Raw genomic sequence first — 13,171 nt, 5'->3', positions numbered from 1 at the left:
GTTTGGAGGGATATTGGCCAATTGTAGGCATGTGGGACTAGACTTGATGGGGCATATTGGTTGGCATGGGCAAGTTGGTCCGATGGGCCTGTTTCCACACTGTATGACTATATAGACACAAAATGCTGGAGTAGCTCAGTGGGACAGGCAGCATCTCCGGAGAGAAGGAATGGGTGACGTTTCAGGTCGAGACCCTTCCCCAGAGTGAAAGTCACGGGAAAGCCAAACGAGAGATATAGACGATGACATAGAGAGATATAGAACAAATGGATGAAAGATATGTAAAGTCCACCGACATGGATACAGCCAGCACCCGATGTCAGGATAGAACCTGGCTCTCTGGTGCTGTGAGGGTGTGCCACCCCTTCCTTGGCTCAGTGTATCTCTCATGCCAACTACCCTCTGGGTGATCACTAGTGGAACACTAACATGTCTGGAAAAGTGGTAGGTCTAATGGTAAAATCTCACTTAATACCATTTCACTTCCCTGTAAGTGTTTTATAGCCAACAGTCAGTCTTACATCCATACAGGTTAGGTTGGAAATTAAAACTCATGGCCAGGGGGTAAAGAGATTGCATGTAAACGTATTACTCCAGCAACCCAATTTCAAAGCAATGCTCCATGTTGGTCAGCTGCTATAAGTAGGTTCAAGCACTCGTACCTGTTCCAGGCCTTGTTGGAGCCCAGCAGTGCCGCCTGCCTGGCTGCATGGAACCGAGGCAAGTCGCTGAGCACGGGGGAGCTCAGAAAGCGAGGCCTGGGTTTGCGGAAAGAGCCCATTCCTCCTTGGGCACTGCCACAGGCCCCAAGCCTGGCCCTCCGCCTCTCCGCCCGGAGGCCAGGGAGCTCTTGCGGTGGAATGTCACCTCCAGGGCTTTGATTAAAGTCAGGGCGTCCGTACCAATACAACCTCCGGCTCCTTCCAGCGAGAAAAACAGCATAAAAAGGAATCTGTAACAAAATGATAAAAAAGCTTAAATCAAACATCACTCCTGATCCCTGTTCTCTTAGGGAGAGTAATTCCATTAAGTGAAGGGGAACGTGTTTTGCCCCATTCAAAAAAGGACAAGGACCACACTCAATGCATTGACCCACTGTGCAGGTTGGCTCATTGTACAGTGTGTCATCTCAGCTAAGTGTAGGGTTCAGAGTCCAGAGACTTTGAGCGTTCAAATCCATCCAAATGCATCACAGTCCAAGCTAACAGGCTGCTGTAGTACCGGGAGTGTACTGGACTGTCTTGTCACAGGACATGTTAAGGCCAGGTCCTAATTGTCCATTATTAAGATTATGGATATATTAAGATCCCATGAGACTATTTTAACGAGGCGTGGAAGTTATTCTCACGAGTGTTCTGGCTGGTATTTATCCCTCAACCTGCATCAAACAAAGAGATAATCTGGTGATTTATTCCATTGCTTTTCTTGCAGCTTGTGTGTGCACATTGGCAAGTCTCCTCTATGACAACAACAAACATATTTGTATATAGCACCATTAACCTAGGAAAGCTTTCCAAGTCGATGAGAGGTAAATATTCGGGTCACATGGAGACAAATATAAGCACCCCAAACAGGATGATTTAAGGGAGAACCTAAAGATAAGGAGGAGGAAAGAGTTAAGGGCCTGTCCCACCAGCATGCGATTGCATGTGTCTAGCGCAACCAAACATGATGGCTTGAGGCGTACGGCCTCGCGGGGCCGGTCCCAATTCGAACCGCGGAGGCGTCTGGAGTTGTGCGGGGCTGGTCCCGACATCAAACTCACCAATCAGCTGGGCAGGAGGCGGGCCGACTGAATTTGGATGTCGCACGGCGTCGGACGGTGACGTCATCACACAACGGCACGCCGGACGGTGACGTTATCGCGCAACGCCACGCGCTAGGCATACGGCGTCAAGACGCTGCGTACGCCCGTCAAGACGCTGCGTATGACGTCAAGACGCTGCGTACGGCCTCAATGCGGCTGCGGGCCGACAGGCCCTTGTCGCGCGGGATTTTCGGACAGTGCAAGATTTTTGGAGCCCCGCGCGATGTCGGGACCAGCCCGCACAACTCCATATGCCTCCGCCGATCGAAGTGGGACCGGCCCCGCGAGGCCGTACGCCTCAAGCGACCGCGTTTGGGAATAATAGGCAGTGTATTCAAATGTTATATTTAAACGTGGAGTGCAGAGATTTCAACTGTGGGGATTGCAAAGATAGGGCGGTGAATCTGCGGAATTCATTTACACAGATGGCTGTGGAAGCCAATCTATTGGGTTGATTTAAAACAAGATATATAGGTTCTTGATTGGTAAGGGCGTCAAAGGTTACCGAGAGAAGGCAGGAGAATGGGGTTGAGAGGGAAAAACAGATCAGCCATGATCAAATAATGGTGGAGCAGACTCGATTTGCTGAATGGCTCACTAATTCTGTTCCTATGTCTTGTCATGGAAGGGTCCGATCTGAAAAAAAGAATTTTAAATTCAAGGTATTGATCCTACAAAGAGCAGCAAATAAAGAGGGAATTGTGAGAGGGAATATGAAACTAGTTGGACATGGGCAGCAGAGATTTGGACTATGTCCATTTTATACAGGGTAGAATGAAAGGAGCTAGCCAGTATTGTGTCGAGGTGATCAATTTTAGAAGTAGCACATGACGTTGATGGTTTTAAAAGCAAACTAGTTTGAGGCAGGAGCTCAGTACATTGGGATACGTGGGTATAACACTGATTATTTTTCAGAAGTATTTTTAAGTATTTTGGGACATCTTAAGGTGGTGAAGGATTGTTCATAAATGTTAGTTTTATTTTCCTTTCCTATGTTCCTTTACCACAGAATTACAAGAGAATAGAACAATGCCAGTCATGTGCACTTGGTCTGATTTCACCTCCATGATCTTGACTCACAGAAGGAAAAAGTAAAAATAAAGTGTAGAGCAAGGAACTGCAGGTGCTAGTTTACAAAAAAGGACATAAAGTGCTGGAGTAACTCAGCAGGTCAAGCAGCGTCTCTGGGGAACATGGATGGGTGACGTTTTGAGTGGGGACTGAATAAGGGTACCGAACCGATAAACATCACCTATCCATGTACTCCAGAGTAGCTGTCTGACCCGCTGAGTTACTCCAGCACTGTGTGTCCTTTTTCTTGAAATAGTGTGCTCCACCTTCAAACCTTGAATGCATTGTCTCTGACGATCATTTCTCCCATCAATGATCGTCAGTAAAACAATGCATTTTTGCCCTGAGCTGTACCAATGAACAGGTTCCAGGTTCAATGTTCATTCTATGTTCAGTTATCTGATCTTACCCAAGGCCACAGCTGGGATGGTAAAATTGGCCTCTGCGGGTGGCGAAAAATGCAGTGAGAATGAAACGTGTGTGTGCATTCAATGAAAGCATATTGGGTTCAGGGGAAATTCCATTTGTGGTTAAAGAACCTGATGACACTCGTAGTTTAGGCTTGCAATGGGCTCTTCCACAAGGACTCCTACATTATCTAGTAACAGCACTTTGAAAATAACTTCAGTGACTGCAACTTACTCTGGGACATGAGAAAGCCCTATTATTAATGCAAGTCAAATATCTTCAGAAATGGAAGCAAGGAGGATTGAAAAAAATATGTGTTTCAACAGGCAATGTGCAGTCTTGATATTTCCATATAAGGAAGGTGTTGCAGTTTGCCTTCTGGCCAGCTTTATCATTCTTGGTCTGTACTTACAAAGGACACATCGACAATGCCAACATAATGTGCACAGTAGAAACACAATCTTTCGTAAGGGGGTTAAACTGTGACACAGTCCAAACAAACTCTCTTGGTCTCCCTGTGCATTGTTAGAGAAACAAGCTAGGCAAGCTGAAAGGTTTTGTGTTTTGCTGCTGATGCTGATTCCTGATGGTACAGAACACTACAGATAAAGGTAATTACTAGGACTTGCACCCCACATGCTGCCATGGTAAAGGACAGCATTTGCTTATCAAATACTACTAATTGGGTTTGCCTCGTGGCTCTGGAGAGGGTCCAGAGGAGGTTTACAAGAATGATTCCAGGAATTAGTGGGTTAGCATTTTAGAAAAGGGAGAGGTACTAATGATCCAGTTCTGTGCTTGGAAGATGATATAAGGAAAGCACAAGTTAAAAAAGAATCTGTAGTTACCGTATTTTTTGATGTAGAGAAGGCTTATGATATGTTGTGGAGAGAAGGTCTTCTAATAAAGCTGCATGTAATGGGAGTAGGAGGAAATATTTTTAACTGGATAATGGATTTTCTCAACGGTAGAAGTATCCAAGTTAAAATAGGGTCAGACATCTCTAGTAAATGTGTAGTCGAGAATGGAACTCCCCAGGGAAGTGCGATAAGCCCGATCCTATTCTCAATCATGATCAATGATATATTTGCAAACATTCAACCAGAGATGGGGCGATCGCTCTTTGCAGATGATGGCAGCCTATGGAGAAAGGGGAAGAATATAGATTTTATCGTGGAAAAAATGCAGCAAGGGATAGCCCAGGTGGAAGAGTGGGGAGTGAAATGGGGTTTTAAATTCTCTATAGAGAAGACAAAGACAATGGTTTTCACAAGGAAGAAAATTAAAGAGGATGTCCAGTTAAAACTATACGGCAACAATTTGGAAAGAGTAAAAGATTTCCGTTTCCTGGGAGTCCATTTTGACTCCAGATTAACATGGAGGGTCCACATTACAAAAATAATTGGAAAATGCAAAAAAGCCATCAATGTAATGAGATGCTTAGCAGGTTTAGAGTGGGGAGCAGATATATTATCTCTTAAACATATCTATGTATCACTGATCAGATCCAGACTAGAGTATGGCAGTATAGCTTATGGATCAGCATCTAAGTCAGTGTTGTCCGAGTTGGACAAAGTCCAAGTGGAAGCTCTAAGAATCTGTATAGGAGTTGTGCGGACGTCACCTGTATGTGCACTACAGGTGGAAACTGGGGAGATGCCGTTGAGACTGCGCCGCAGACAACTAATGGCTAATTACTGGCTAAGCCTTAAGGGTCATGGAGAGAACCACCCAACAAAACAGGTAGTACAGGAGTGCTGGGAGAGAGGGGTGGCTCAGTCTGGAAGCTTCGGCTGGGTTGGAGGAGGTGTGGCAAGGGACATGGAAGTAGAGGACAAAGAGTTCTGCCCTGCAGTATTGAGGCCATCTGTCCCAATATGGTTACTGAACATCCCAAAAGTTGATCTGGAGATATGGGAGGCAAAAAGGAGGGAAAAAAATTTGGACCTAAAAACAGAATACCATAACCATATATATAATAGATACAGGGAACACCTCTTAATTTTCACAGATGGATCAAAGGACCCAGTAGCTGAAACAACAGGGGTAGCTGTGGTAGTGCAAGGGATGAATGTTGAGATTTGCAAAAGAACAAATAACTATTTGGCAGTGTATACAGTGGAACTCTACGCTATTTTGATGGCAGTTTGGTGGATAGAACAGGTGCAACCATGCAAAGTATTAATATGTAGCGACTCATTGTCTGCAATCCAGAGTATTGGGTCTGGTGCATCCCATAGGCGGCCTGACCTAGTGTATGAAATTCTACTACTATTAAGCCAAGTAACAAGGAAGGGCAGTGACGTGACTTTGTTGTGGGTCCCAGCACACATTGGTGTGCTAGGAAATGAAAAAGTGGATAAATTAGCAAAAGAGGCCGTTAAAAAAGAGAACATAGAGGTAAACCTACAATTATCCAAATCTGAAGGAAGACACATTGTGTGGAAGAAAATAAATCAGGAATGGCAACAATGCTGGGAACAGGAGACAAAGGGGAGACACCTCTATTCGCTACAAAATAGAGTGGGCATTACAGCAAGAAGAGGGGGGAACAGGAGAGAACAGGTAGTATTAGCAAGATTGAGGATAGGACACACTCACCTGAACAGCACATTAAAAATGTTGGGAAAACACCCTACTGGGATGTGTGAGGAATGCCATCAGCCGGAAACAGTTCAGCATGCTAGTTGCATGTAGAAGATATGAAACAGAAAGAAGAGTTTTGATCAGTTAAATGAAGAAAATTGGAATGACAGATATATCAGAAAAGAACATTCTAGAGTATGGAGGGGAAGGAAAAGGAGTAAAGGTGTTGTTTAATTTCTTGAGGGCCTCTGGCCTTATAAAAAGGATATAATGTAAAGACATGAGGACTGTGGAGTGAAGCCAGAAGGTGGCAGCAATGCAACATTGTGGATGCCGGCTGCCGTAAAACTCCAAAGAAGAAGAAGAAGAAGAAGTGGGTTAGCATATGAAGAGTGTTTGAAAGCACTGGTCCTGTACTCGCTGGAGTTTAAAATGTTGAGGGGGGACCCCATTGAAACTTACAGATTAATGCAAGGCATAGATAGAGTGGATGTGGAAAAGATGTTTCCACTGGTGGGAGAGTCTAGGACCAGAGATCATAGCCTCAGAATTAAAGGATGCTCTTTTAGAAAGGAGGTGAGGTGGAACTTCTTTAGTCAGAGGGTAGTTGATCTGTGGAGCTCATTGTCACAGAGGGCTGTGGAGGCCAAGTCAGTGGGTAGTTTAAAGGCAGAGTTAGACAAATTCTTGATTAGAAAGGATGTCAAGGTTTATGGGGAGAAGGCAGGAAAATCGGATTATGAGGCAGAGATCAGCCATGATCGAATGGCGTAGCAGTCACGATCGTCCAAATGGCCCAATTCTACTCCTTTAGCTTGTGAACGTGAAAATACTTAGTAAAGTAGGTGGGGGAGTATTGTACTGTGGGGGTGGGGGGTGGGGGGGGGGTGAAAGTTAGTAAGTTAGTGAAGGTCATAGCAATCACAAACAATTAAAATCAGGGACTTCTATGCAGAAGATCGACACAAAAAGCTGGAGTAACTCAGCGGGACAGGCAGCATCTCTGGAGAGAAGGAATGGGTGATGTTACGGGTCAAGAACCTTCTTCAGACTGGTTAAGGATAAGGAAAACGAGAGATATGTCGCTTCTCTTATCCTTAACCAGTCTGAACAAGAGTCTTGACCCGAAACGTCACACATATATAAACTGTATACAACTGTGTGTCTATATAAGTGTGTTTATGTTCATATTTGTAGATGTTCTGAACGAACATCTCATTTAAAAATGTTCAAATGTGCACTCCCTTTTTACAACTTACTGGGCACTCTCATTACTGACACGACTTTCATTGGTTTCACACCAAAGGAACTAATTTCCTGTAAACAATTTACTGCTGATACTAATAATAAAATATGTGAAAGAAACCACATAACCTACTTGCATTTGTGGTGCTGCAGACTCTGGCGTCTAATCTGGTGCCTGGCCACGTGGTGACCTCGATGAAAAATTACACCTGAGTGCAGCAAAGGTTTCTCATGGAATGTGTTTTCTGAGCAACGTATTTGATATAAATGTCAATCTAATGGTGAACCCATAGAAGCCTTTGAAAGCCAGAGCGCCAAAGTTTACAAACCAAAATGGTTCCTTGTACATTTTCATATACATAAAACATCTTCAAAGAATCATCACAATATGTTATCAGATGGCTATTCAATATTTTATAAACAGGTGCATAAGGGAGTGATTTGCCTATTTATTTTTTAAATTATGAATAGAATTGCAACTTATTCGTAGAAACCTTCCTTCTGGGTGTGCCCAATGCCTTCCTATGAAGTCACGGAGCCATATACACTTACACTACGGAAACAGGCCTTTTGACCCACCGACTGCATATTATTCATCACCGACCCATTTACATCAGTCTTGCACAAATCCCATTTTATTCTTCCCACATTCTCATCAAAACTCTCCAGATTCTCACACTTACCTTCGCACTAAGGGCAATTTACAATGTACGATTAACTTACCATCCCGTACATCTCAGGGATGTGGGAGGAAGTTAGCTCACCCAGATGGAACCCACATGGTCACACAAAAAATGTGCATACTCCACATAGATAGCACCCGAGGTCAGGATTCACAGCACCCAAGGCCTCTGATACCATGAGGCAGCAGTATACTGGCTCTACTGAACTATGTATACCTTAAAATGGAGTATTGAGCCAAAAACTGACCAAAGTGTTTAATTGCATTTGGGAGTCAGGTTTCCAGCTCAGGCTAGTTATGGTGTGAGCCATGTAATAAAATGTATAAGCCTGCACGTTTCACAATCCACCTAACAATCTTTTAGTGCCTTTAAATACCTTTATTGCTTCAAGGCCTCAGCCTTTCGCAAGAGCCTAATCTTTGGATAATTGGATCTCATGAGAGTCAGGTTGAATTGCTAGCTGTTCATTTACAGCACGTGCAGACTGCGGAGCCTACACAGTGTGGGGTGGATAATCAACAAAATGTCTCCTCCACTTCAAAGGATCTGAGAAGCTTTTTTTTAAAATTTGGAAGAATAACTCAAAATTGAATTGTTGATGATTTTACCTAGGGCAAGACTGCCACCATTTTTTTTAGATAATATTCAGGGGAAAACCTCCAAACTAGATACAGAAATGGCTTCATGGTAGGAAGCAGAGGGTGGTGTTGGAATGTTGATTTTCAGACTGGAGGCCGGTGACTGGTGGTGCTGGGACCATTGCTGTTTATCACCTATGATAAGGACAACCATTTGGATGAGAATCTGCAAGGGATGATAGGTAAGTTTGCAGGCAACGGCAAAATAAGTGGTATCATGGACAGAGAATGAAGATGGTTATCAAGAATTACAGTAGGATCTTGATCAGCTGGGCAGGTGGGCCAAGGAATGGCACATGGAGTTTAACTCAGACAATTGTGAGATGTTGCATTTGGGAAATCAAACCAGGTCAGGACCTTGACAGTTAACGGTCGGGCCCTGTGGAATGTTATGGAGCAAGGGGATCAAGAAGTCCAAGTGCACAGTTCTCTAAAAATGGCTTCACAGGTAGATGAGATGCTAAAGAAGACTTTTGACAAGTTTGGCTTCATCAATCATGGAATTGAGTATAGACGTTGGGACATTACGTGACAGTTGTACAAAATGTTGGCAAGGTCGCGCACTTGGAAGTACTGTGTTCAGTTTTGGGCACCAGGTGATAGGAAATATGTCATTAAGCTGGACAGAGTGCAGAGAAGATTAATGAGGATGTTCCCAGGACTCGAGAGCCTGAGCTATAGGGGGAGGTTTGGTGACTAGGATTTTATTCCTTGAAGCTCAGCAGGTTAAGGGGTGATCTTATAGAGTTGTATATAATCATGAGGGGAATAGATAAGGCGAATGCAGAGTTTTCTTCCTAGAATAGAGGAATAAAGGACTTGAGGGCATGGGTTTAAGGCGGGAAGTGATAGATTAAATAGGAACGCAGGATTTTTCACACAGAGGGTGGTGGGTTGTCAGAGAAAGTAGTTGAGGCAGGTATAATAACAATATTGAAAATACATTTGTACAGGTGCATGGATGGAAGGTTTAGTGGGATATAGGACTAGCTTAAATGGTCTGGTCAGCCTGAATGAGTTGGGTCAAAGGGCCTGGTTCTCTGCTGCATGACTTTATAACTCTAAGAGATAAGTAATTTTAATGCAGCTGAACAATATTGTCTGTAATCGTGGAATTAACTTATTTAGAGTTGAAGAGCAAGAAACATTTCCAGGGAGCAATAGCATCAGTTAAAAGGAACATCATCAGACTCAAAGTCATTTAAATATTAGACTGTTTGGGCAATTCTTCTTAACTTGCAGCATTGCATGCTGGCATATTCAGTGATGACGCATTAAATATTTCCATTTTTCCATTATCAAGAAACACATTTTTATCCAATGTCTGCTAATCCATTAAATAAACAACTGACTAAAAAGTATTCTCCATTAAAATGCAATGAAAACATGAAGCTCAGGTCAGTTTTTGTGAGAGGGCTTCCTGCACTGAAACTCCTTCACTTACAAGGTCCCAAGCATCTTGTGTGATACCAGGCACGTTGCCTCATCTAAAGCCTTCCTTCTACTAGCTCCACACAGGGAGAAATGGGCCGCTAATGATTGGGGTGACACAGAAGAGGATCAGAATGGGGTAGAGAGAGGATCATGGTGGATAGGGCAAGAGAGGAAGAGAAGTCAGTGTTAAAGAGAGGATGTGTCGAGGATCAGTGGTTTGGGTAAAGAACTGATCATGACCTGGATAACATTAAGCAATGATGGGATGGGTTGGGGTCGGAATGAACATCAAGTAACTGCCCATCTTTGAGAAGAGTAACACCATAAAATCCCCAGCTGAGGATACGGTAAAGTCAGTCCACTTCAAACAATAATGAAACTGGATTCAACTTTCTAGTTAAGACTGTGTTGGTGTACAAATCCTGTCCCGTTCATTGGTCTTACACGGAGAAGAATCTCACACATGTACCACACATGATTTACCATTTAAATATTGACTATAGTCCCTTTACTTGATCATGGAAACTAGATGGGAAGGACGGGGTCAGAGTTGAAAAGTGTTCATGGGTCAATACATCTTAATAAGTCAATAAGACAATAATGATCAGCGGGGTGGCGCAGAGGGTAGCGTTGCTGTCTTCCAGCGCCAGAGACCTGGGTTCAATCCTGACTACAGGTGCTGTCTATATGGAGTTTGCACGTTCTCTATGTGACAGCATGGCTTTTTCTGTGTGCTCCGGTTTCCTCCCACACTCCAAAGACGTACAGGTTTGCAGGTTAATTGGCTTCTGTAATAAAAGTATAAAATTGTCCCTAGATAGTGTAGGATAGTGCTAGTGTACATGGCGATTGCTGGTCAGTGCAGACTAGGTGGGCCGAAAGGCCTGTTTCCGCGCTGTTTCTCTATAGTCTAAAGTCTTACTGAAACAAGCATTTTCAAAATGCATCAACATCTCTGATCACATGAACTCGAAGTAAAGAATGGTACAGTGGCAGAATCAGAGTCAGTAGTGTTCCTGACACACAACAACAATCCTGATCTCTGTACTTTCTGTTTCTACGTTTTCTCTGTGACCACCTGGGGTTCACTGGTTTCCTTCCACATCCCATAGACATATTGACAGGTTGATTGCAAATTAGCCCAGTGTGGGTGGGGAGTTGATGGGTAAGGGAGAATAGACTGTGGGGGACTGATACTGCTGGGAATGCTCTGAGAGCTGGCGTAGACAAGATAGGTTGTCTCCTTCGATAGTGTCAGAAAATATGTGCAAAATAATAGATGAAGGGCTTCTAAAGGCCAGCAAAATGATTCGAGATGTGAGGAAGGACTGTGGTTCGAATGAGAGAGAGACAGATTGGACGATGGCTGGTGGGGTGATGAAGGAGAAAGAGAAGACAGCACCCTGTGGAAAAGAGAACTTGGTTTCAGAAGCTTCCTACTGCCTTGCATTGTGAAGGAATAAAGGTTGCAAAGAAGAGGTTGCGGAAGTTGGCTCTCGGCATTACATGCTATTCCTGCTGGATTGGAGTTGATTGGAGAGGAAGGAGTGTAGTAAATGAAGGACACTGTTCAGTTCAATTAGGAAAACAAATTATTAAGCAAATTCCATCATTATCTATCACACTAAACAATTGGTGAGTCAATTACAAAAGAACACGTATGAATTAGGGCCAATATTTAGGCTAGATGACCGTCATCCAACCTGATAATGTTCCCATGTGCCTATTAGCCTTGTGCAGCTTGGTAGTTGAGGAAGTGGTAGAGGTGGGTACAATTACAATGTTTAAAAGATACGTGCGTGGGTATGTGGATGGGAAAGGGAGGGATATGGGCCAAACGCTGGTAAATGGGACCAGCTCAGGTAGACCACCTGGTTGACATTGTTTCCACGCTGTTCAATTCCTGAGTGATCTTCGGTGGGTGGAATGGAAGGCCTTCAAACTAACACAACCATTTTTCTTTGTGCAGGGTGTATCTCAACCATAGGACCTGAAACTAATTCTACAAGGGCTCCTAAATGCCTTTCTCAATCAAATGCTGTTTTGATGTCAATGGGGTTGACTCTCTCATCACCTATGGAATTTAGCTCATTTGTTCCTCTTTAGAATTAAATAAAGCTACAATAAGGCACCGTGGACCTGCAAAATGCCAACTAAGGCATTGGTGAAAGGATTATTGGTAATAATGCAACATCAATATGTAGAGGAGCAGGAGCTAACCACAGTGCCTCTCCGCTCTACTTTACGATTCAGTGACTGACCTGATCATGGCTACAATTCCACTTTTATGCCTGTTCTCCATAATTCTTATATTTCACTGTTATTCAAAAACCTCTTTATTCAATTAGAATGTGAACAATTGAACTTCCACATCTCTCTGAGAAAGAATCTCTACCTCACCTTTGCCCTAAGTGAGTGTCCCCTTCTGAAGCCTTCAGTTGTAGACTTCTCCATGAGGGTAAGTATCCTCTGAACATGTGTCCCCCTCAAACTATTTTATATTTAACAAGATCACTTCACTTTCTCACGAGAACAAAATTATTTATTTGCTTCTCGAAGGCAATAATTTCTTCACAAGAATCAAGCTGGTGAACGAGCACCGTGTACAGTCATAGCAAGAATTTCTTGCTGATACTCCATGTTCTTTGCAACAAAGCCAAAATTCAATCTGCCTGTCTATTCAGCAACTATCCTGAATGCTGGCTATTTGTGTTTCATGCATGAAGATAGCTAAATCTGTCTGTAGAGTGGTATCTACTTATCTCAATCCATGTAAACAATCCTTTGTGCTTTTTTTAGATGGCACATGATAGCATTATTGTTAACAGGCTCTGTAATTTTATTGATATTTGGGAGTATATTGATTTAGTGGCAGTAATTTAGTAGGATTGGATTTGTTCTGCTTTCTGCCGAATAGTCATACCTGAGCAACTTTGCACTTTGTTCCTAACAATGTCCTGTAACGTACTGGATCAGATCTGTTAGAATTGTGGTTTGCTCCTTCACCTCTGTTCCGACCAAGAGCGGAACTCACTATCAAAACATGGAGGGGACGGGGAACACAATTTTTTGGCGGCCACGCGCGCATGCGCACACTCACACACACGTGCGAGGCTTCGGAGGCTCAATCCAGCGCTAAAAGCGGAGATTTTAAAATCGGGATCACAAAAATTTGGGGGGATGTCCCCCACCTCTCCAAACATGGGGGAGACATGTCCCCTCTGCCCCCCCCCCCGGGTTTTCCGCCCCTGGTTCCGACGAAGGATCACAAAACTGAATTGTTGAATGTTTCACTTTCT

The 13,171-nt window shown here is 43.5% G+C and overlaps 1 protein-coding gene across 3 annotated transcripts in view; it reads right to left on the bottom strand.

Annotated features, from left to right (window-relative positions):
- The window catches only part of prr5l (proline rich 5 like), an 85,127-nt gene that overhangs the window by 48,524 nt on the left and 23,432 nt on the right, over window positions 1-13,171 (bottom strand). For all 3 annotated transcript variants that reach the window (XM_033039218.1, XM_033039216.1, XM_033039217.1), the window contains one exon: window positions 663-952. In XM_033039218.1, the coding sequence (XP_032895109.1) occupies window positions 663-781 (119 nt within the window). In that variant the 5' untranslated portion in view covers window positions 782-952. The remainder of the gene's footprint in view (window positions 1-662; window positions 953-13,171) is intronic.

The sequence above is a fragment of the Amblyraja radiata genome, chromosome 20 (genome assembly GCF_010909765.2).
Source record: "Amblyraja radiata isolate CabotCenter1 chromosome 20, sAmbRad1.1.pri, whole genome shotgun sequence".
In the NCBI taxonomy this organism is placed as follows: domain Eukaryota; kingdom Metazoa; phylum Chordata; class Chondrichthyes; order Rajiformes; family Rajidae; genus Amblyraja; species Amblyraja radiata.
Note: the sequence above shows the minus strand (reverse complement) of the source record. Positions and strands in the feature narration are given on the sequence as shown.